At 39.1% G+C, this 21,444-nt stretch overlaps 1 protein-coding gene across 5 annotated transcripts in view; it reads left to right on the top strand.

The window, feature by feature from the left end:
- LOC111870921 (myotubularin-related protein 13) overlaps positions 1-21,444 on the top strand; it is a 55,140-nt gene that overhangs the window by 14,108 nt on the left and 19,588 nt on the right. For 3 of the 5 annotated variants that reach the window (XM_023863554.2, XM_023863555.2, XM_023863557.2), the window contains 16 exons: positions 625-825; positions 3,706-3,887; positions 6,977-7,003; positions 10,463-10,571; positions 11,224-11,430; positions 11,804-11,917; positions 12,079-12,225; positions 13,690-13,801; positions 14,812-14,980; positions 15,077-15,317; positions 15,604-15,799; positions 15,892-16,025; positions 16,132-16,307; positions 18,537-18,724; positions 19,122-19,332; positions 20,455-20,648. In XM_023863554.2, coding sequence (XP_023719322.1) covers positions 625-825; positions 3,706-3,887; positions 6,977-7,003; positions 10,463-10,571; positions 11,224-11,430; positions 11,804-11,917; positions 12,079-12,225; positions 13,690-13,801; positions 14,812-14,980; positions 15,077-15,317; positions 15,604-15,799; positions 15,892-16,025; positions 16,132-16,307; positions 18,537-18,724; positions 19,122-19,332; positions 20,455-20,648 — 2,608 coding nt within the window. The remainder of the gene's footprint in view (positions 1-624; positions 826-3,705; positions 3,888-6,976; positions 7,004-10,462; positions 10,572-11,223; positions 11,431-11,803; positions 11,918-12,078; positions 12,226-13,689; positions 13,802-14,811; positions 14,981-15,076; positions 15,318-15,603; positions 15,800-15,891; positions 16,026-16,131; positions 16,308-18,536; positions 18,725-19,121; positions 19,333-20,454; positions 20,649-21,444) is intronic. The other 2 variants (XM_023863556.2, XM_023863558.2) reach the window with 1 other exon arrangement.

The raw sequence follows: 21,444 nt of genomic DNA, 5'->3' as shown, positions 1-21,444 counted from the left end.
GCCACTTCTGGCCTATTGTACCAGCCCCAGATGATAGGTGAGGGTGATTGTGGAGCAGTTGGTGGAATGAAGATTAGCAGGGGAAACCGAAGTACTCGGAGAAAACCTGCCCCAGTGCCACTTTGTCCACCACAAATCCCACTTGACCAGCCCCGGGATTGAACCCGGGCCGCCGCGATGGAAAGCCAGCGACTGACCGCTTGAGCTATGGCCCGGCCTTGCTCCATGGCTTAAAGCAGTTTGTGAAGCAAAGATCGCTGCTTTTTGGAGCGTAAGAAACACCATATGTATGTAATATTTGTGAAACTAGTGCACAGTTGCAGAAGTCTCTATTGACTTCTTATGCACTGCATGTTACTGTATTATGTATCAGGGTTCCTCATTGGCAGTTTATTGGAAATAGACAAGCAGAGTGTGAGCTCTGGACTGTAAAGGATTTAAATACAATATTGAAACTTCTTATAATGAAACTGTTGCCTGTTATTTTGAGTTTTAGCTTCATTAGCATTGCTTGTATTAATGATAGACATTGTCCTTTAACATGTAAGAAAATTTTTTTATTAAATTTCAACAAATGCAACAATATTTATTATGATAAAATAGAACCTGTTGCCATTTGAATAGGCTGCATTTCTGGGAGAACGAGCCCTGATGGAATGTGACTTTGCAACGCGAGTTCTTGACTGCATGTTCTTCACTGGATTTGTGTCGGAGAGAGGTCCGCCATGGCGATCATGTGATGTTTGGGATGAATTGTACAGCAGTATAGGGGACCAGCTGCGCCTTGAGGTGCAGGACCAACGCATGCTGCTAGTTCACATACAGGTATCTGTCTGTACTGTGTCAGTGTGAGATCGTTCTAAAGGTGCATGTTTTGTTTGGCTGAGTTTGGCTTATACCATTTGTATAATTGTATAGAAACTGTATATTTGTCAGCTTTTATCTTTTTCCTATTTTTAAGGTTTCTTTTACCAATATATAATTTTCCCGTTCATGAAAAAGCAATTTACTTTACAATATGTAATTTATGGGCTACTTATTGAATGTTATTCTGTAGAAATGTCGCGGAAAGCTGTTCCAAAATGTTTGTCACAGGTCTTACATATCATTGTGGACAGTGTCAAGACAAATGTAGTTAGTGGTTCTATTTTAAATTAACAAACAAAGAGTTCTGGGTTTGGTTCTGATTGTCACATTTCTCTTGAAAATAAAATTAATTGGTCTGTATAATGACATCCGATCACATGAAAATGGGAATATAGTCAACCTCTCAAAATGTGGTGTATTTTCAAAGAAAATGGTGTTATTAGCAAGTCTTTAAAATGTACAAAGGCATCTTAATGTTTATAATTTAACCACACATGAAGCCAAACTCTTCTGTGCAAATTTTGCCAGTTTGCATACCTGAAACCAGCTGGTTTGAAGAGATGAGGAAGAACGTGCTTGTGCTAGAGAATTATACTTTCAGATTATATCTGGACAATGAATGAAATTATATTTCCTTGAAAGTTCCCACCTGAAGGAAAATACAGTAATATCGAAGTGACAGGCGCAGAATCTCTGATATTTCAGATGAAAATGCAGAGTTATTTATTACAGCTTTAACCCTTTGAAGGTTGGATTTGAAAGGGCCTTAAAAGCACTGTTGAAATAACAGGACATGGAAAGTGGAAAACATACACGTATGTAATTGTAATCCATGAGATTTTCCTGATAGTGAGCATTTCAGTATGTAAGTACTTTTCAGAGAGTTTGGTTTATTTACATTCTGTAAATCCTATGCTGGATTAATTTTATTGTAACTTGGGCTTTGACGTGTTCTATATCTGGAGGCGCCATCGCCAAATGTAGATCTGACAAACAAAAAAATAAATTGAATTGAATTGAATTCCATAGCAAGCTGCACTCAATTTAGGTACAATTTGCTTAACATGTATTTTCCGGGACAGTGTACTGTTGAAATGTATTCCAAGGAATTTTGTATCAAGTTTTTAGAGATAATTTATTGGCATAAATGATGACCAGGTCAAATTGGTTGTGAATTGTATGTAATGGGTTTTATCAGAATTTAATGAGAGTTTGTTGGCTTCAAACTGCCTGTTTAGGGATATAAATAAGCTAAGGTAAAGCTGTCTCTGTTCTTTACTAATTAAGCATTACACCATGAAGGTGTATGGGATAGTGGATATATGGGGCCACATTTTCTTGACCTCGGCAGTAGCTGGAGGTGAGTAGTCAGCTTCAAGCCTTGGCCACTTTACCCCCTGGAGAAAGAGCCCCTGGTACCCATTGGATAGGAGGCTGGGTTTGCCCTAGAGCTGGTCTGGAAGATGTGGAGAAGAGAAAATTCTTGACCCTACCAGGACCTGAACTCCAGCCCACAGCATGTCGCTATACTGACTATGCTATCCCAGCTCCTATAAGCATAGAAATACAAAATTTATATCATTTTTAAAATCTTCAGATTTAGGGTTCTTGAATATTAAAGTAGTGTCATCCACAAATAAAATTGTTTTAGATTTTTATTGACACTTTTTGATAAATAATTTTTATAGAGAAATAAAAAGGAAGGGACCTAAAATTGATCACTGCAGAACACTGTATTTTATAATTGCCAGGTTTGAGAATGCATTGGGACTGCAATTTTTGTTTTTTATCTCCACTATTTGGTACCTGTTTTTGAGGTATGATTTGATCCATTCATTAGCTTTGCCAATTATTCCTTAGATATTTAATTTTGATAATAAGATATCATGATTTAACACAATCAAAAGGTTTTAGCAGGCCACAAAAAATCCCTCCCACAATTAATTTATCATTAAGAGCACTTAAAATATAATTGGTTAGTTCATAGGATGATTTGTCCGTTGTTAACCATTTCCTGAATCCAGATTGTTCTTTAACTAATAAAAGTAAGTAAAAGTAAAGTAAAGCTATCCCTGTAACAGGCCTTGAAGGCCCATAGGGTTGTGAGACGTCGAGGCTCCCACATTTTCTAGACAATCAGCTCAAAGATGGCGGTAAGGTTGTCAGCCAGAAAAATTATTTAATTAATTCCTGGTACTCATTTCTGTTAGAGGCTGAGTTGACCCCAGGGCCATAGTGCAGTTGGAAGGATTAGGTCAATTGAAAAAAACCCAATGACCTCATCGGGACTTGAACCTGCTACCTTTGTTGACAATTGTTGACAGTTTGAGGTTTATATTAGAAAAGTAACTATCAAAAGCATGTGACAACTAATGTATTGGATTATTGTTGTTGTTGACATATTTTCTCAATCGATGAAAGGAAGTATTCATTAAATACACTTGCAATAGCTTGTGGATTTTGAGTGGACTTCCCATCAATATTCAATACTCGTACATCTTCATTAATAGTTTTGTTTCTTCATTCAACTTTCACAGTTTCCCAGGTGGTTTTAATTTTATTATTTGATTCTAGAATTTGGCTATTATAATTATTCTGTTAGCTACCTTAATGACTTTTGACAGTATTTTACAGTACATTTTGTACTGACTTTTTAAGTTTGGATCATTACTGATTGGCTAAGTATGAATGTCTTTTGTATTTATACCCAATGTTATCTATAAGCCATTTGATGAGATGGTACTGAATGATCAGCAGCCAGCCAGGATCAGACTGGCATGGTACTTAGGATATCTGCAGAGTAGAACTTAGATGAAAATACTTTGTGTTTGTTGCCAGGAACTTGCACAGCAGTTGTATACAAATGAAAATCCAAATCCTCAGCCGTATGTTCAGAAAATCTTGAAACCGCCCGATGGAGCGTTTGCACGTATTCACCAACTGCCCTTCCCTTCAGTCAGTGCTTCTCAAGTGCAAGCAATTATTGATGAAGGACTTGCCAAAAACAACCTTAAGTCAATGTAAGTATCAACACTCTGGAATGTTGGTCTAGTGTTCATTTAGAGTTCATGGAATTCCTTCCAGTCATTCATATAACAAATTACTGTCATTTGAACTTACTTTAAATAGATTACAATGTGGTTGATCTGAATACAGTGTATTCTGAATTGAGCACAACCCTTGCAGCAGTTTATATCCCAACTGAGCGATTTACGTGCTCTCTTGTGCAGCCTGTTTCTTGTGCCTGCACTGAGAATATGCATATTTTACTGACTTCCATGCGTGTGGGAGTGTAAGGGGCTTTAATAATTCTTGCAGGTTCACTTAACAGTCATCTTGATTCTTGTTGCAGTGTGTGGTCTTGTGAACTGGAGCAAGAACCATTATTTTACAAATGAGTAATTAACAATAAGTAACTGTAGGTTAATTCTAATCAAAGAGCAAAATGCATTGTACAGTGATTGTTGGTAATTTATGAGCCATGTTACAGATGGGTGTAACAAATCAAAGTTAACATAAGACAATTCACAAAAGGTTACACTGCGCCATGCGCTTTGTTATGTCACTTCGAACACTGCATTTTATTTTGCTGTAACTGTCACATATCTGCTCCAGAAATTGTATGTGATGGATAAGCAGTACCACCCGTTATAGCAGTGATGAATCAATCCTTGACTGTCTTGATGGATCTCAAAAGGTGCCTGGTTGCTCCTTTAAGCAGACCTTCTGAGGTGTGAGCTATGGTCCAAAACAGTGGAAACAGTTTATATAAACATGAGTCTGGAAATGCTTTAATAATGAGCTATAGCCATTCAAAATGTTTCCAGCAAAAGTATGGCAGCAGAACTTCTGTTGCAGGACTAACTTATTCTGCGGACACTGTTAAAAGAATTTGGAGTTCAGAGTTGAAGGTATGACTAGCTACTTCTCTCCTGTCTTTACCACTTTTCCCATACTACGAAGGGGGACCCAAAAATAACCGGAAACGACCTGTTGCGCGCGCATGCTTTGAAGTTACGAGTTGTGCTGCTAGATGGTGTTAGCTGGGGGTCTCCCGCGACTGTTAGTGAGCTGGCGTCAGTCTGAGTTAAGTGGTTTGTCTGTGGTGCTCTGTTGTGTGCGNGTCTCATGTGCAAACCTTCGGTTAAAATTCGCTGGACCGTGCTCCATGAGATGTTTGTTTCCTCAGAAAGTTGGTCAATGGTCTTTCGACGATCTTCATCAATTTCACGCACACTCTTTGTTCCTTCTGGTCGGCCATCTCACTAATCGCCAAAGGGTTGAAACAGGAACGCACACAACAGAGCACCACAGACAAACCACACAACTCAGACTGATGCCAGTTCACTAACAGTCGCGGGAGACCCCCACCTAACACCACCTAGCAGCACAACTCGTAACTACAAAGCATGTGCGCGCAACAGGTCGTTTCCGGTTATTTTTGGGTCCCCCCTCGTATACCAATGTGTCTGCAGTGTTACTGAGTTGGCAGCACATGCTATAGTATGTGACACCAGGTGTCCATTTACAGTGAACTGTGTGCACAAGCAAGTGCTCTTCCTTCAGTGGCATAGTTGCTGTGTAAACTCTACTTAAAATGGACCATTCTACTCGCTGTGCAGTTACTTCTGTCACAATCTGAACAGGGTGACCTGGTCGGGAATCATCTACCACTTTTGAACGTCCTTCAGAGAATTTCTTGACCCAGTTGTGGTGGTGGTGGGGGGGGTGGATACTGGAGAAACTGCAGTGCTTTCGAAGTTGGTCTACCTTGGCCTGCAGCAGTCGTGCCATTTTACAGCGTGGCTCTCAATCCATGCATCATGGGCTGAAGCTTGTCTTGCTGAGGTTGTTTGGCGTTGGAGTATCTGCTGTAACCTTGACAACATTTGTTACCTCCTGCACAGGAATGGTGTAACAGCACTTTTGGCTTGAAAGACTGAATTTGTAGTCAATTGCTTGCTGCATTATATCTTAAATGCTGATATTACTGATAAAGTTTGTCATACAGTTGTTTAAAACGAGGCCTGCTTACTGGCCTAGTGGATAAATAAATTTTGTAACTGAAGTGAGACGCGGTAGCGTAGTTGGTTGAGGCACTATGCTACAAGCCAGAAGGTCATGGGTTCAAGTCCTGAAGAGGTCATTGAATTTTTTTTTTCTATTTATGTAATCCTTCCCGCCGCACTGTGGCCCTGGGGTCAACTCAGCCTCTAACAGAAATGAGTACCAGGAATGTTCTTGGAATATTCTTGGGGGTAAAGGGTGGCTGGCGCGTAGGGCTGACAACCTTGCCACCATCTATGAGCCGAAGGCCATGCCATAGCTCAAGTGGGATCTATAGTGGACAAAGTGGCGCTGGGGTAGGTTTTCTCTGAGTACTTCGGTTTCCCCTGCCAATCTTCATTCCACCAAATTCTCCATCATCATAATCACCCAGGGCAGGTACAATAGGCCAATCAGTGGCCGCTGTGCCGAGTGGACTCAACTGGACTCCGCCCCCAACTGTCTATGAGCCAATTGTCTAATAAACGTAGGAACCGCAATGTCACAACCCTATGGGTCTCCACGGCCTGTTACAGGGATACCTTTTTTTTTCTTTACTGAAATTATGCTGTGCCACTGTTAGAAGGAACACCATGGTGACTGTTTTGTTGTTGAGTGGGGAAAGTGTTAGTGATAAAAGATCAGTTGTGTTTACATCTTTCTCTCCCAAGTCGGGTTTTCTTTAGAAGTTCCACATCATAATCTGCTTATGTAACTGGAGTTCTACTGCCCCACTGTTTCCAGGAACACCTTTGAATGGCTATGCATCCATACTGGAGCATTTGCAGACTCACGTTTTTATAAACTGCTTTCATTGATTTGGACCATAGCACTCACCCTTCAATTTACTGTACTTATTTCTGAGACATTTTATGTTTCTGGTGGACATAAGTAAAACCAAGAAAAATAATACTTTATATTCACTTAGTATGCAACAGTTTCTGACACTATTGGTTCTTGAAGCATTTCTGTGGTTCATGTGTGTTATTAGTGAAGTGTGTAAATGATAACAGAGTAGGATGGGAAATTATGCGCCATTCCTCTTTTATCTTCTTCATGCTAGCCATGGTAGTGCTGGTGATTTAGCATGGTAAGAATCTTAAAATACATATTATATGTTGGTTTTTGTACAGTGTAACATTGATGTAGTGAGAACTTGTATTTCCTGGTGAGTGCCTGCAATACTGAAAATAATTTCAGTTTGTTATCATAATCCCAGCTTACATATATGCATCATTTCACATAATCTTAAAAGAAAATTAATGCAGGCAATATGTTGCTTATGCTTCATTAAATTGCATATGAGAAGGATTCTTCAGTGTTGAGGCCTTCAGCATAGTTTTGACAAAATTGCATTTTCTTGGACCCATAGAAACTTCTGTGGGTCCCTGTATGCTATACAGACTAGTGCTGTGTCCATTCCAACAGACATTCTCTACTCTTGAATATGGATTTATAATTTACGATGAGAGGTGGAAATGAGTGTTGCACTGTCTGAGTGGATATTTGAACCAACTGGAATTTTTTTCAGTTTCATTATATTTATGCTGGTCATATTCACTTGAAGTTCACAGATCTTAAAAATCTCAGTTTTGCTTTTTATTGCTGCACACAACACAAGTGCCTACATTTTATTTTTCAAAATGATAAAAATTGTCTAAGGAGTCCATGTGATCGTTTTTGCTTGGCCCACTGACTGCACAGAGATGTATTGTTTCATGTCTCATGTTGAAGTCCAAACTGTTTTGTTTTCACTTTGTGATTTGGGTTGTATACTTGTAATAATGGGAGTCAGGATTGCTCAGTTGGTATAGCAACAGGCTATGGGCTGGATGGCTGGAGTTTGATTCCTGGTAGGGGCAAGAGATTTTTATCTTCTCTATAGGGTCCACACTGGCTCTGGGGTCCACACAGCCTCCTGTCCAGTGGGTACCAGGGGCTCTTTCCTTGGGATGTGAAGTGCCTGTGGCATGAAGCTGACCACTCACCTCCATCTGATGCTGAGGTCAAGAAAGGAGAAACTGTCCCCTCCCCCACATGCCTGCATGTAATGATAACTGATTAATTAAGCACAGGGAAAATTTTGTTTGTTTTTTTTTTCCTTGGCACTACAGCCCCAGTGGGCCTAGGCATATCTTCATGAACTTCTCTGTTCACTTTGGTTTTTCTAGGTCTTAGACATATGGTAGGACTCCTTGGGTGGGTGATCAGCTCGTTGCAAGGCCTCTACCTGTACACAAACACTGAAAAACGCACACAAACATCCATGCCCTGAGTGGGATTTGAACCCACGATCTCAGCTTTCGAGCAAGCGAAGACAGTGCGTGCCTTAGACCACTCGGCTACTGTGACTGGCAAGCTTTGCTTTTACCCTTATAAATACTGTAACATGACACATGGTTGGGGAGACTTTGAACTCTCAGTTGCAAGAAAGAAGGGCAGAACAGTGAAGCAGTGTCGGTTGAACTGTGCTCATGTTGAGGGGATGTCATTGGATAAAATTTACTGGTGCAGAGCACACACACATTATACAAGACACTAGATGAGACACTGGAGCTGAATGAGGGGTATTCTTTGCTGTGTGCTGGAAGTTGGTCCAGAAGTGAAATCACAAATACAGGCTGTGCAGAAAGTTAACAGAAAAGAACTGCAACAAGTTATGGGAAGTCATCAGAAGAACAGCATGTAACATTTAGAACTGATGGTAATTGTTTTCACTCACCACACTGAAGTTCTCATTCTGTCGTTATGCTGTTTTATGTTTTTGTTCATGTTTTCTTTTTGAAGCCATATGTGCTACTTTGCTGCTGCCTTAAAATTGCGCTATATGCATGAAATTATATTGATTGCTCTAGATTAGAAGCAATTCAGTTAGTGAACAGTTGATGAATACCATTTTCCAGCTAGTTGAAATATCTGTCAGTAAAAATATTGAAAGTTGCACTTTACTGAGACTGATTCATAAAATTTTTTTGCAGATGGGATATTATTTCGCAGTTTTCTTAATTACTTACAGACGTGTGTTCCTATATTGGCAGTGGGATATGAAATATTACTTTTTTCAAAATTATTCATGCTCTCATTATGTTTTTTATCCTGCCACTCTTTTGTTTTTGCCTGATTGATAATCATTCATGGCATGGATTAATTTCTGTCAGGACTAGAACATTCTGTGTTACTGAAATGAAAGGGATTCATCAGTTTTGTTAGGTGGAACAGTGTCAGTTTCAGCACAGATAATAAGAGAAGTCTTATGGTTTTTAGGGTATATACAGTGTTTAATGTTATGTCTCATTCAAAGTTTAGTTCCTTTGAATGTATCATAGATTTATACCAGAACTTTATTTAATTCATTACAGTTGTTTTGCGAAGAGAAAAATGTGTTGTTTTGAATAGCTGATGTCACTTGGTATTCATGATAGAAATAACAAAGTCATGTGATGTGCACTTTGACATTAAAAGCAAAGTTATATTTATATTGAGTTTTTTGTGAATACTGTAATTTTTTATTTATTTTTTATAATTTATTTGATTGATACTTCAAGTAATCCATACAAGTGATAACAGGTCTCCATGGTTATAGAAGTAGTACATTATTAAAAATGAGTACGATAGTAGCAGTTATAACACACAACCTTGTCAATAAATAACACTATGTAATCAAGGACACTATTTGTATCAATCACAACAATATTTCATATAATACAATAAAACATACTAACACAAAAATAATATACAAAGGAATAACATAGCTGTAAATAGGTAATATGAAGAACAATTACACTATGTATGATTCATAATTATGCTGCCCATTCAAGGTATTGTTTTACTGAATAAAGGGATTCCTTTAAGAAAAAATTTGTAGTAACTAATTTGAAATTTTTAACATCATATAACACTTCCCTTATGTCACACGGTAAATGATTGAAAATTTCTATACCCATATAATAGGCACCTTTTTGCACTTGGTCTGTATTTTTGTATGGTCTAATCCTCATTTATTACTCCATGATTTCAGGTTTTCTCCTATTTAACATCCAGGTTCAGTGTTTTTAAGTCAATAATCTTAGTGTTAAATTTCTTCAGTTTAAGGTTATTTTCAGTTTAGTGTTGAAACCTACTGGTCCCCCAAAATATCTTAAATAGTGGTTTCACCATATATTAGTTTACACAGACTCAGTTAAGTTGGCTTTCGGTTACCACTGTGTACGAGATCTGAAGCTCTTACATTGAAAAAGTGTGATAAAATCTCAGCTGTGTTTGGTTGTATCATGTGGTGCCCTAAAAACCAATATTTCAGAAACTTTTTTTGTATCTATTGTAAGAGCCAGTCCTGATACTGGTAACAGAGCAAGCCTCTGAACATAGGTTTTGAGTTCAGCCTTTATGTATCTGATCACCTGAGAAGAATGGAATACCACTATATATATTGTTTCTAGTATTGCGTGCTTATTTCACATTTAAAAGCAGTGTCCTGATCTGCATATTATAGATGTGATGTTGGTATTGTAGGAGATACATTGAATAGAGAATGTTTTATTTTTATCAGGTTATCATCCATGAGGCCAGTGCAGCCACGCATTGTTCCAATGGGTCCACACATTTCTAATATCCATGATCCTCGTCACATAGTCAGCAACTCAGCTCGTCGCCTGGAGGTAACTTTAGAGACAGGTCACAGCTCTTTTGCATTCATGTGCTTTGTCAGTACTTAGGAAGTTTTGTTCTTTATGAATCAAGACTTCATAGAAGTGCCCAAATATCTGATGTGGCCAGTCTAGTAGAGGCATGTGATAGACAAAGCATAGTTTGTATTTTTCATAATTTTGATAAATCATTTAATTAATTACTAGAGGTTAATTACATTATGTACGATAGATTTTAGGGAGATGGATTGTGTGGCTGGGATAGTTCAGGATGGTTTCCAGTAGCAGGCTTTAGTATTAGCTTTTACTGGACATTCAAGTTATGTTACCATAATATTTTTTGTTGTTGCTAGTGGGGTGAGACTAAGTCCCTTGTACTGCGGCCACTTCTGGCCTATTGTACCAGCCCCAGATGATAGGTGAGGGTGATCGTGGAGCAATTGGTGGAATGAAGATTGGCAGGGGAAACCGAAGAACTCGGAGAAAACTTGCCCCAGCGCCACTTTGTTCACCACAAATTCCACTTGACCAGACCCAGGATCGAACCTGGGCTGCCGCAGTGGGAAGCCAGCGACTAACCGCTTGAGCTATGGAGCGGCCTGTCACACTATGTTAGTTCATTCTCAGTGTTGGTTTAGTTTTCTCATTTACCTCCTTTTTTCAGGTATTACGCAATTGCATCAACTGCATCTTTGAGAACAAGATATCTGATGCACGCAAGACATTTCCTGCTGTTCTTCGTGCACTGAAGTCAAAGGCTGCCAGGCTTGCTCTTTGTACTGAGTTAGCACAGCATGTAGTTGGCAACAAGGCCATGTTGGAGCACCAGCAGTTCGACTTAGTTGTGAGACTTATGAATTGTGCATTGCAGGTAATGCTGCTAGCAAATTTCAGTTAAATCTGTCAAGTAATTTTGGAGTTGAGAAATACATATGGATAGTGGGTGGGCAGGTTGACGGACACATAGAATCTTGCCATTGCATTTCATGTTGTGCATCTTGTGCACTGATCACATGAAAAAGTAGTTACGGAAAGCTGTGCACATGTATGTGTCTGGTGAGCAGTCTCTATGAAAGTCAGTTTTAAGACTGGTCTCATTGTGTTTGTAACCTTTGCTGTTTCTGGTGATGTCTGTCCAATTTACAGTTTCATATTATGTTTAGCAGCGAGTGTCAGTTCAGTAGTTTAAACATTTCATACCAACAATGCATGACTTCACAATTCTTCTGACGTAAACTTTACAGGATGATTCTGCTATGGATGAGCATGGAGTAGCTGCTGCCCTCTTGCCATTGGCCACAGCATTCTGTCGCAAACTTTGCACTGGTGTTATACAGTTTGCGTACACCTGCATACAGGTAAACTGGCCGCATAGTTTAGGTATAGAATCCTTTCTTTTACAAAACATCATGACCATCCATTGCAATGCTGCTTGGCTTTTGATTTGATGCAATTCAAGAAAGGTGATACAGTTAGAACATGGTATCATTAAACATGCTCTTCACTATGTTATTTTTAGGAGCATGGAGTATGGCAGAACCAGCAGTTCTGGGAGGCAGCCTTCTATCAAGATGTACAAAAAGATATTAAGGCACTGTATCTTCCAAGGATAGAGACCAGTCCACCGAACCATCACCTTTGTGACACAGCTCTCAGTCCAAGAGAGGTATGTAGAGACACCACCATTAACTTAGCAATGTATTTATTTGGGGAGTATGTGGTGAGATAGAAAAATACTGTTTAGAATATTTTCTGGCTATTAAAGAACCAACTAATTTCATGGAGAAGAGTCCTTTTTGAAAAGATAGTAGTTGCTCAGCTTCTTATCAAAACTCCTTGCCTTTTGTGAAACCTGAAGGTTTATTGGAATATCCACAAAGAGCTTGAGTATGAGTATGAGTATGAGGGTTGAGCCATAAAAACCGGCCCTCGCACCATGACCTTCAATGATCTATTGTGCTTCCCCTTTGGATTGACCCTTTATTAATCCTACACTTTGAATGAAATGTAGGACTTTATTTATGGGGGCGTCATGAAAGTCACATGGTTCCATGAAGAATTGACCCAGGTGGCGAAATCTTAAGTAAGCTGTAGCCTCACAATCACATAAGATGTGTGTGGCTGATTCATCTTGTAGGCACCTTTCACAAGTTGATTCCTCTGTCAGTCCCAGTTTGGAAAGGTTTCCTTTCAGGCGGCAGTATCCAGTAAGTAATCCTGCCACCCATCTTAATTGATCTCTGTTTAATTTTAACAGGTCCCTCGTTCTTTTGGCAGAGGGTCCTGATATAAACCCCTTTGCCTGTTTGAGTCCAGTTGTGGATTCCCAGTGTATTTTTGTGATTTCTGTTAGTCCAGTCCCTGATTGCTTTCTTGGCAACTCCAACTGAGATGCCGCAAGCTGGTTCAGGTCCTATGAATGGCTGTTCAGATCCGTTCTTGCCAGCTGATCTGAGGTTTCATTCCCAGCAGTACTCTCCTACTGAGATGTCGCAAGCTGGTTCAGGTCCTATGAACGGCTGTTCAGATCCCGTTCTTGCCAGCTGATCTGCGGTTTCATTCCCAGCAGTATTCCAATTCAGATGCCACAAGGTGGTTCAGGTCCTATGAACGGCTGTTCAGATCCTGTTCTTGGCGGTTGATCTGCAGTTTCATTCCCAGCAGTACCCTCATGGCCTGGCACCCAAATCAGCCGAACTCTGTTATTTCACAAAGAGCTTTGACTAGACTCTGTCGAGAGCCAGATGAAACTAGTCCACACTTTCACACCCTGTCTCTGTAAGACCCATCTTAACATTATTCTCCCCACTGTGCCTAGGTTTCCTAAATGGTCTGTGCCTTTCATGTTTTGCATTTATCATCTCCAGTATACATGCTTCATAGTTCACCAGTCCGTGTTTTGATCACCATAACAATAATTTGTGCAAGTAGTAAGTAATGCCTTCGAGCTTGTATTTATGAATTCATTTTGTTACTAACCATAGATAGCATAAAAGTGGGATGAAGGTGGTACATATTTCTTAATTTGTTATTATTTCAGTGTACATTGTTTTATCATTTTGGTATGTATGAGTTTGTTTTATAAAAGTACAATGTAATGTCAAACCAATTTGATGCCTTTCATACCTAGAACAAAGACTTTCCTTGGAAAGACAGAAGATCAGGCTTCACCAGAGCACAGGAACCTTCAGCACTAGAAATTGCAGCAGAACAGATGAGAATCTGGCCAAATCTTGACCCAGGTAACTTCATAAAAAAAGTCTGTAGTCATAGAACTTACTACATTTTGTGTGTTTGAAAGGCATTGTCTGCATCAAGAATATACATGGTTTGAGACAAGTAGAAAGGATAGTCTGTGAATTTCATGAAAACTGGTCAGCTGCTTCAAAAGTGTAAAGGTGGAACACACAGATATATTGTGATCACATAAACATACTTTTTTCCCTTATGTAAGGAAAGTATGCTAAAAATGAATATGATAATTCATAACAGGTAATAAATTAAATTATTCACCTCCACCTTGTCAAGATTAAGAATGTGTGGAGCTCTGCCTAATTTCCTCCTGTTGTACTTAGTTAATTAAGCATAAGAACAACTCTTACCTATCCTAAATCAAAATAAAAAGTAAAGAGCATTAAAATACCTCAGTGTGTAGTTGACCCTAGAAGTGGCATTACGGGTTCCGGTAATGGAAAGTAACAGTAGTTTTGTTCTCAGAATGTGTGATTCAAAACATTAAAAACTCATAAGAACTCTCTGTAGTTGCACATTGAAATAATTTTAGTAGCAGTATAATGGTGAATGTAATATTGATACCTAACAGCAAAATATAAAATTTGAACCTCATTGAATGAAACATTTACATTTGTCCCACAGAGATATTGGGTTTTCGGACTTTATCCATCGTCCTGGTTTTTAAGATAACTAAGAAAAACACGACATTTTGGAAACTGGATCTGTTTCCATCCTCAGGTGAAGGAAAACACCTATTCTGTTGGGTCCCTTAGAAAGAGCTAGCCACAATCACAATCATTGGTCCAGTGATTGAGGCTAGCTCTTTCTAAGGGACCCAACAGAATAGGTGTTTTACCTCACCTGAGGACGGAAACAGATCCAATTTCCGAAACATTTTGTTTTTCTTAGTTATCTTAAAAACCAGGACGATGGATAAAGTCCAAAAACCCAATATCTCTGTGTGTTATACCCCATCGTCAGAATCCTATAGTAACTATTTACATTTGTCATCTTGCAGAGAAGCAGACTGAACTGGTGAGCAGTGAGGAGTCCACATTGTACAGTCAGGCTATCCACTATGCCAACAGAATGGTTTCTCTGTTAGTTCCTTTGGACAGTAGCTGTCGGATGCACAAGCAGGATGCAGCGTTTGATGATGAGAGGGCTAGCAACAGCATTACAAATAGGTAGCAGCATGGTCCTTGGTTTTGGAATTCACATGTCATACCACAACTTCAACAGTCTGTTTGTTAACTGTGGATGTGATGTGTTGTATGATGCAGTGTGGCAGAGAGTGATAGTGCTGATGCAGAATCTGGGTTTGAAGAACAAGACCCAGGTGAAATGGGAGCAGCTGTTATCAGAATGGTGTCTCGCTTTGTAGACAAAGTCTGCACTGAAGGTGGAGTCAGTGCAGAGCATGTGCGCAGTTTGCATCAAATGGTACCTGGAGTTGTTCACATGCACATTGAGACATTGGAAGCAGTCCACAGAGAATCCAAGAGGTTGCCACCCATTCAGAAGGTAAGATGTCCAGATATATTTTTTGAATTAGCTAAATAATTTTCCCTGACTAGTAAATTACTTGCACCAAGCCAAGCATAATTGTTTTCAGTAGGAAATGGCTGTATGGAGAGCAGCTTAAAATAGTTTAATGGACTGTTTGCTTGCTCTGGATTGTGCTTGTTGTTCAGAGTGTAGACTGCTTCTTTAGTTCACTGAAGTAGGTGTATAGAAGTATTATTCATGCATACAAATGCTGAGAATTGTGTGTTCATGAACTGGTGCTGAGTGGAGTCTTGGTTTCCAGCCAAAGATCCTCACTCCAAATATGCTGCCTGGTGAAGATGCTGTTATGGAAGGTTTACGGGTATACCTGCTGCCTGATGGACGTGAGGAGGGTACCGGTGGTTCATTGGGAGGCCCCCCTCTCTTGCCGGCTGAGGGAGCTATTTTCCTTACAAATTATCGGATTATATTCAAGGGAATGCCTTGTGATCCTTTTGGTAAGTTTAGATTGTGTTTGTTCTCTTTCCATAAACTTGAATAAGAACTTCTGCAATGAACTCCATTGATCTGTTTCTATCTTTTCTCTTAGCATGTGAACAGTTAGTTGTGCGATCTTTCCCAGTCACCTCCTTAACCAAGGAGAAACGAGTTACGGTGCAGTATCTAGCTCATTTGGATCAGTGGCTTCAGGAAGGACTCCAGCTCCGGTCCTGCACATTCCAGGTAGAGCAGCAGTGTGTTGCACTGTCTGTATTGTACATTGGATTCCAGGTATACAAGTATACAGCTTCGGATTAATTTAAACTTTTACTTCTCTTTACTTCATCAGCTTTTGAAGCTGGCATTTGACGAGGAGGTAACACCTGAGAATATTGAAAGTTTCCGAAAGTTGGTGCACCGTGTTCGCCATCCGCCTCATATCCTTCACCACTTTGCATTTACTGGGCAGGTAGTGGTACCACAAACACCATTACACAAGGGCAAGGAGAAGAACGCTACTCTCAAGTGAGTGAACATCACTTATGTGTCTCAGTTCACTTATGTTACCATTATTACTCTGTGCTGTTGAGTGATATCTAAATTGATGTGTGACATTCTCTTCACATGCTGTTCAGTAGTTTCCCATATTTTGTGGGCTCTCCAACAGAATTAAGGTTATTTTTGGAATTTTATGGTCACATAAGTTTTGTTATACTTGGCAATATTTTCCATATTAGCCAGTCTGACATGTTTACAACCAGAGGAGGCAGTGGTGTATTTGTTGACCAACAAGCCTGAGGACCACTGGTTGTGAAAAGAAATATTTTATGCCTGCATATAACAATTTTTAGGCAAAAGAGTAGATGGCAAGAAACTTCAAGGCTGGTGGAACAAGCTACAATTAACAGAGAGCAGCTGTAAAAATATATTTAAAGTGCATGCTTATGTGCATACAGCCCCTGTAGTGACAGTGTGGTGAGCAATTATTGTGGGGTTTCAGAAACTTAATTAGTTAGTTAATTATTGGAGAGGGTGGGTTTCCCCATGCACTTAGACCTGTATTGGTCCATTGTGCTTCCCTCTATGATTTCTACCAGTCTCTATATCCTACTGGTACTGGTGCTTACCATCAGTCCCGCCCAGCCAGCGAGACCGGCTCTAGTAGCTGAGAGGTATCTATAATGCTTCCCCCATCTACCAGAGGTATTAGAGACTGCTGTTGGCGGGAAACATCTGTAATTTGGCTCAGTGACCTCCTTTGAAGATTTTCAGGAACTTACTTGAGGGATTAATTTTTAAAGGGAGTATGTAAAGCCTTTATTCTGCCTCTCTACTTTATGTGTGAAATTACAAGTTCAGAGGCAGAAACTGCGCTGATGCTCAGAGTCGAGGCTGTATGCCATATTGTTTGCTTTGTACTTGAAGACGAAGTTACATTTTTAAACACTGACTTGTATAGTTTTCACTGAAATCATTTTATGCAAAATTTGTAGACATTTGTAAATATTTTATGTCTATACAGTTCTCCAGTGGGCACTTCTAGAAAATGTCCTTCCAAATTCTGGTAATGTCAATAACATTGTACAGTTGTGTTTTCNCGACTTTTTTCTCTTCCCAAAAATCAAGTCTGCGCTGAAAGGGACCAGGTTCGAGTCCGTGGATGCAGTGAAAGCAAAAGCGACGCAACTCTTGAAGAGCATAACACAAGATGACCTGCAGCACTGCTTCCAACAGTGGAAAATTCGCATGGAGCAGTGTAGGGATCGGGGAGGGGACTACATTGAAGGGGATAACATTTCGACTGTCTGATTTTTTTTTAATAAAGGGTTAGAGCATGAATCCGGTTTCTTTATTGCCACACCTTGTATAGTGCAAGACTACTTTTCCAAACTCACTGGTTAAGATAAATGAAACTTTCAAAACTAAGTCTGAAAGTCTGTTTAATGTCCATATTCTGTTGTCCCTAACTCATACTGTAATCATTAGTGGTCTTGTATGTACATGCTGATACACATCTGTCTGTCACAACAAAGGTGCTCTGAATATGTCTTGAAAACATTTTCATTTTGTTTGCATAGAAAGTGTGTTATGAATACATCTTTAAGGCACCACATGGAAACTTCACAAAGTTAGAATTTTTCTTATATTTTATAGAAGAGGCAAGTAAAAATAGGAAGTTGTGTTCTATTTTTTATAAGTTACAATTTAAAAGAAACAACACTGCACATATTGTGGAGAATTCTATATCTGTTGTAAGAAATTCAACAGCTTAATTTTTCTTTTTTTGGAATGTGTTGTGATGGCAAGCCTTATTGTCATTTACCAATTAGAAGAAGGGAAGTATAATGCAGTTTCCAAAGAATTTGTGTGGACTCTTTATGTGTTTGTTCACAGACTAGTTGCTCCCTTCCAACTGGAACTAGCTGAAAACTGGCATGACATACAGAGAGAAAAATTTAGAGAGTGATTTATAGATGTTTTGTAATTTATTTTCTGTGTGTGTGTTTTCTTTAATTTCTGCTTTCCATTTCCTTACCTACTACATATGTTCTGACACTAATTGCGTGATTGCCGTTAGGGCTCACCCCATCTTTGTACTTCTTTTACTCCGTCATTAATACCAATATGATTATCTGTATTGAGAATTTCATAGATGGGAACACTACTGCCACATATGACTGTGTTTCAGACTATAAAGTTATTAGGATTTTGGATAACTGCTCTGACTGTTGCCCAATATTTGTAATTTTGCAGGGGATTTGCCAAAAAGACCTTGTTAAAAACAGCTCGGAAAGCTGGATTTAAACCCAAAACTTCCTCAAAGCGGCAGAAATATGTATTACCAAACATGAATAGTAGCAACAAGTACCTGACATCCCCTGGTCGCATGAGTCTTCCAGTTACTGACCCTGGTGATTTTGGGCATGATGATGACATCTCAGGTGAGAATTTTATATTGAAGTTTTAAAGTGGCTTTATTTAAATGGTGCATCATTTGTGCTATTAGCAACAACAATGTATTTTCCCACTCATAAATTGGTGTGGGACAAGTGTGGAAAAATTAATAACAAAGATTTTAATGAAATGTATTCATTTGTCCATATGATATTTTATTAACATATTTTGAAGTGACACATATTTGACAGTTATGATAACTATATGGAAGGACAAAAGAAAACTATGGCTGGCCGAAGGCTGTGTGTACTTATGTGGAAAATAGGTGACATGTTAAGTATATGCCAATTGTGATTTACCCTGCACCTAGTTTGGCAGTCAGTCAGGCTTTGTAACTGCAGGTTATGTAAATTTTTGTGACAGTCCAATCTTTGTAATCTGCAGTTGATGAGTTTGAAGTGCCAGGACCAGGACTGGTGCCACCAGCACCTACTGATGCCAAGACGCTAGAAAGGTTATCAGAGAGGAGCTACGTAAGGGACTGGTACAGGCTTGGACTCGTTAGTAGTAGCCTGTCATCCAACTCAGGTTCCCGACAGCACACTGAGCCATTTCGCATCACAACTGTCAACAGCACTTATATGATGTGTCGAACGTGAGTAATCATATAATGCTGGCAATGTATGGTGTACGGTATGGTTGGAGTGGCTAACCTTAGGGAGTTGTTAGTTAACAACTGAGTTTGAACCTGATATTGGCTGAAAGGCTGAAACATGTTATGAACGTCATGATGTATCTAATACATACTTTTTTTTTTGCTGACAAACCAAAATAATAAATATTGCACGAAAGGGCCATGTCAGCATATGTTCTGTGAATTTACAAAGTAAGCTGGGGAGGGACATCACAACTGTCAACAGCACTTATATGATGTGTCGAACGTGAGTAATCAGATAATGCTGGCAATGTATGGTGTACGGTATGGTTGGAGTGGCTAAACTTAGGGAGTTGTTAGTTAACAACTGAGTTTGAACCTGATATTGGCTGAAAGGCTGAAACATGTTATGAACGTCATGATGTATCTAATACATACTTTTTTTTTTGCTGACAAACCAAAATAATAAATATTACACGAAAGGGCCTGTGAATTTACAAAGTAAGCTGGGGAGGGAGGGAATGCTGGGACAGAATGCAGTTAGTGTGTGCAGCCAGCCAGTCTATCTGTGTACAAAGTCAGGTGCTTGATTGAATATCCATATATCCACAACTGTCATGACCACACAACCATATAATATGTATTGTTCGTGGAGTTTTATTCAGCTTTACTGTTCCTCGCTTGGTACTCTCTGTAGAGAATGTTTTGGATATGTAATTTACATTACTAATGCAATAGACATAGAGTTCATAATTATTGTCAGTTAAAGAGTGTTTACCTATAAAATTAGCACAGCATATAGGTCAGTCTTGCAGTGGGACCCTTATTTAAGATTTTCCCACATGTATGTAAAAATCAATTTCATAGATCCCAGGTAAATTACCTCAGTGTTAAATAAATATCATCTCTAAAGTTTTTGTCAGGTTACTGTCTATATCAGTTGCTACCCAAACGGACCTTAAGTGTACAGCACCACATAAACGTTTACATATAAATTGAATTAGAAGTTAGATAAAATTAAGTTTCACATGGTCGCAGTTTCTTTAATGGGATCTTAGAATTTCATTAATCTTAATTGTGCATTGATATTATTTACACATGTTTTCTGTTTATGTCTGATAGTTATCCTGCCTTGCTAGTAATGCCAGTGGGTGTAACAGATGACAGTATCCGCCGATTCTGTCGTTGCTACCGACATGGTCGTATCCCAAGCATCACTTGGAGGCATCCTCGGACAAGAGCGTTACTTGCTAGAGGTGCAGGTTATCATGGAAAGGGTGTCATGGGCATGCTCAAGAGTCACCCATCTACTACTGGCAAGTAACATTCTGTAGAAATGTTATCTTTTTAAAGCATATTTCTAAGGTCTTACATTTGAAAATTCTTCTTCTGGATGATAGTTTTTGGTTTCAAGTGAACCTTTTTATTTATTTATTATGTTTTCATTATTTTTTAAGTTTTGATGTTGGTGTTGTCATCCTAAAAGAAAGAAAAAACTTAAAATTTAGGGTAAGTTGAAATATACTTTAGACCTTATTGAGTATGGAGGATCTAATTTGTGTACGGGAATAATGTGAGTTAGATCCTGACTCAGTGATGTTGTAGCATGTAGACCCTTTGGCTAGGTAATGGCCAGTACACATGCATCAGAGGAACACATCACATCTGCAGTGACCTCACGCAACAGTAGAAGAGATATTGCTGGTGGTGTTCTCTGTGTGTTCTCTCTGAGGCTGTATGACTCAGTCTACCAAGTTCAGTTCAGTTAGTGAGTACAGTGGAGTGAAGTGAGTTGGTTGGTGAGCAGTCAGAGGACTGCTGCAGTTCAATTGTTGTGAGCTGTTTCTGTTAGAACCTGGTAGCTGAGGCACGGGGATAGTTCAGGAACCCAAAGTAAGGGGAACATCTGTTCGAAGCTGTTACCAGAGAAATACTGGTGAAGACACAGCAAACTGAAGTGATTTAATGCATGCTGTAGTGAATTGTAAGAGTGTGAATTAGTGAGAGTGTTATTACATGTAGTTACAATCTGTAAGTAGTCAATAAATGAAATTACCAATCCAGCCTCTATCTGTAGTCACTTAAACACTTGACAATATGCATTAAAACCTG

This window comes from Cryptotermes secundus, unplaced genomic scaffold (assembly GCF_002891405.2).
Source record: "Cryptotermes secundus unplaced genomic scaffold, Csec_1.0 scaffold928, whole genome shotgun sequence".
NCBI lineage: Eukaryota > Metazoa > Arthropoda > Insecta > Blattodea > Kalotermitidae > Cryptotermes > Cryptotermes secundus.
Note: the sequence above shows the minus strand (reverse complement) of the source record. Positions and strands in the feature narration are given on the sequence as shown.